Source organism: Dermacentor andersoni, chromosome 1 (assembly GCF_023375885.2).
Source record: "Dermacentor andersoni chromosome 1, qqDerAnde1_hic_scaffold, whole genome shotgun sequence".
In the NCBI taxonomy this organism is placed as follows: Eukaryota; Metazoa; Arthropoda; class Arachnida; order Ixodida; family Ixodidae; genus Dermacentor; species Dermacentor andersoni.
Window position 1 is genome coordinate 205891046 of NC_092814.1, and position 3616 is coordinate 205894661.

Sequence of the window (3616 nt, forward strand, 5' to 3'; positions counted from 1 at the left end):
CACAAAGATGCTTAAAATGACTAAGCCTATAATATCTCCCGTATTAGCCGCCCTTTTCCAGCAATAAATAGATACAGGAATTGTACCAGATGACTGGAAGGTCGGTCGTATCACTCCCATTTACAAATCAGGTGACCGACCAGTGCCCTCAAACTATAGACCTCTATATCCTTGACTAGTATTCCATGTAAATTACTTGAGCATATCATATCTTCCGCAGTTATGAAATATTTATCTGAACATAACTTTTTTTCTAACAATCAGCATGGATTTCAGCAAGGACGCTCTTGTGAAACACAGCTTTTTGAACTTATAACTGATCTTCATCAAGCTGTTCACGATTCCATAAAAATCGATGCCATATTTATTGACTTCAAGAAAGCATTCGATAAAGTTCCCCATTTTCGCTTAATGATGAAACTTAGCCGGCTTAACATACATGGTAAAATTGTTAATTGGATCTCAAGTTTTTTAACCAATCGCTACCAATTTGTTTCCGTAAATGATCACTTTTCCGCTTTAGCACAAGTTAAATCTGGCGTTCCTCAGGGATCCGTACTTGGCCCAATCTTATTCTTAATTTACATTAATGACATCAGTAACAACCTGACCTCAACAGTTCGGTTGTTTGCAGATGACTGCGTTCTTTACAGACAAATCATTACCTCTGAAGACACTAATATTTTACAGGCCGACCTAAACAAAATTTCACTTTGGTGCGAGCAATGGCAAATGGAAATTAATGTTTCTGAAACAAAAACAATGACATTTACCAGAGCCAGTAACGTTCACTCAAGTTCATATTTTATGAACAGCATATGCATAGAGAATGTGTCTACATTAAAATATTTGGGAGTCCATTTAACTTCTAACCTTACATGGAATGATCACATTGATGAAATAATTTCGAAAGCAAATAAAACACTTGGATTCATTAGGCGAAATTTGTATTTAGCAAATCAGTCAACCAAATTATTAGCTTACACAGCTCTAGTTCGCTCAAAGATTGAATACGCTTCCATAATATGGAATCCAAATCAGACTTACCTAATAAACAAGCTGGAATCTTTACGAAATAAAGCAGCACGTTTCATCACTAAAACATACTCTAGAACATCCAGCATCACGGCTATCAAAGAGTCCCTCCAATTACCGTCTCTAGAAACACGACGACTGTTAGCACTGCTTTCCCACTTCCACAGATTGTATCATACCCCGTCATCCTTTACAGCATCCCATATCAAACCCCCACAAAACATTTTCCCCCGCCTCGACCATCCCTTCAAAGTGCGTCCCATGTTTGCGCGTACGAATCTCCTGCGACAATCACCGCTCTTTCTTGCTATTTATCACTGGAACAAGCTGCCAAAAGAAATTGCTTCTATACGTGATCATGACTCATTTGTAAGTAATTTGAAGCGCAGTTTTACGCATGTTGGGTAAAAGCAGAATTTTATGCCTTTGATGCATTGTAAGTGTATCTACATGCTTTGTACGGAGGGTTCTTTTTTTTCCATCATGTATGCAATTCTCTTTCCTTTTTTCTTTTTATATTTTCTTGTTGTATTCGGTGATCTTTACATCGGTGTTCTATATTGCCTTTCCCCCCCTAATTGTGTTTGAAATATCCCCCCCTATGTAATGCTCACAAGGGCCTTTAGGGTATCTGAATAAAAAAAATGAATCTAAAAGTGCAGGTTCACATCACCAAAACTGTCCATTTTTCAGTGAACAGGTTCACCAAAATTGGCTATACTCGTTGAGTTCCTCGACTTTTGAAAGAAGAAGAGGAGAAAGGCGGGGTGGAATTCGCCAACGGCATCCGCAAAATGTTTAGGAATTTATAGAGACCTTTTTTAGACTATTGAAGATAACATTAACATAAAGCCTGGCTTTCCCAACTGGACGGAGAGTACGTTTGAACACAGTGATGATGAATGGCCAAAGTCAACAAGGGTGACTTAGCGGAAAGCTCTGAAAAGTTTACGCACTACTGCAAAAAGGTACCGATGGGGATGGTAAATATGTGGGAAAATTCTTATCTCGTTGTAGTGAAGATGAAGGGCACTGCAGCAAAAACTCTGAGTCACGAAAGTAACTCTTTATTGGGCTAACCTGTGCCGAGAAAAAACAAGCAACAGTCAAGCACTGCGATAGCGGTGAACGCAGTAGGCCATCGTCGCAAATGCGATCTGCGAGTGAAGCTCGTCGGATTTTATACATGACTCGTCGAAAGTTCCAGCGTAGTCGTTGGCGCCCGTGTGCCTTCCAGAAAGTACAATATGCTTACACAAAGTTCGGCGAGAACATAAAAAACAGATAAAATCAACGATAACATTCGAGTAAGGTCCAATCATGCAGGAGCGTCTTGCGCTGAGCGAAAACTTTTTGTTAACGGGTGAAATGCAGTTCCCGAGTAAAGGATAAATAGGTACACGTGTCATAATGAATACACACGGCCGCGAATGAATCAAGGAAAGCGTAGGTTGCGCCTGAACTTTGCTGTGCAAGTCAATAAAAATTAGAAGAAAATGTGGCCCTGCATTCACAAAACGTAGTTTTCGCAAGTCCCGTCCGCAATTCGTACTTGCGTGCGACGTCAATGCCGATCATGCGCATCGGCCATTGCATAGCACATTCGTCGATGTGCCAGTGATTGTTTGCAACCGTGCGGCAGATCATGCACACTGTTCACCTTGCCTCACGCGTAAATGACATGGCGCGTAAATGACATGGCGAAGAAGACAGTCACGCGTAAATGACATGGCGAAGAAGATCTCTTCGGGACAATGTCCCCCACTCTTTGATAAATTCGTCTGACGGGCGCGGGCTCAGTACTGTTGGATCTGGAGGACAATCCAGCCGCTGTCCCCCAGATATTGGATCTTGCCGTTGAGTGCTGGAGTTGGCCGACGTTGAGAAGGACTTTGAGATTAAAACTGGAGATTTATTTACATTATTTACAGTGAGGATACAAAGAAATCAACAGTCATAAAGTCATTAGTGGCCGGCAGCAAAGCGGACGCTGCGGCCCGTGGCAAGAAGCCCGAAAGAGATGAATTAAGGAATGAATGCTCGTTCTGCTCCCGGTCTCTGGCTTTTAACCCCTTCGGTGTATCGAGGTCACGTCCTGTTCGGCCAATCGCCGAGCCCGCTCAGGTGTCGTCATTTTCGGCCAATGGTAGGCGCCCGTGCGAGTGCAGTCACATTCGGCTCAGGGGGTCGCTCCATGGGCTTCACTGTCCGAGGGATGACTTGCCTCCGGTATTGCCTCGCGGCTTGCAAGCGCCCGCCCTCACAATAGGCGGATGGGGGTTCCGAGGGCTTCACGGTGACTTATAGCCGTCGTTCCCTCCGGCTTTGCAAGCGCCCAGCGGGGGGAGGCGGGTTGTTCTCGAGCGACCTTTCAGAGCCGCAAAGCAGCTTTGCTCGGGACCCAGGTTATCTGGAATCGTGCCAGGCTCTCGCTACACTTTCGGGAAGAGTCGAGGAGTGGGACAATAGCTCCACATGCGGCGCACGAGGTGGGGGACGCCAACTTGTCTGGACGTGCTGCGGTTCGGGAACGTCGTAGATGGGCTTCTGTACTCCTTAATTAGGTGTGACGGCGATTGGA

The 3616-nt window shown here is 44.3% G+C and overlaps 1 protein-coding gene across 1 annotated transcript; it reads left to right on the top strand.

Moving 5' to 3' along the window:
- The first annotated feature begins 807 nt into the window (after positions 1-807).
- Positions 808-1803, top strand: LOC129380775 (uncharacterized). The gene has a single exon (XM_055062631.2). It carries the CDS (start codon positions 808-810, stop codon positions 1441-1443), a length of 636 nt encoding a protein of 211 aa, XP_054918606.1. The 3' UTR covers positions 1444-1803.
- Positions 1804-3616: the final 1813 nt, after the last annotated feature.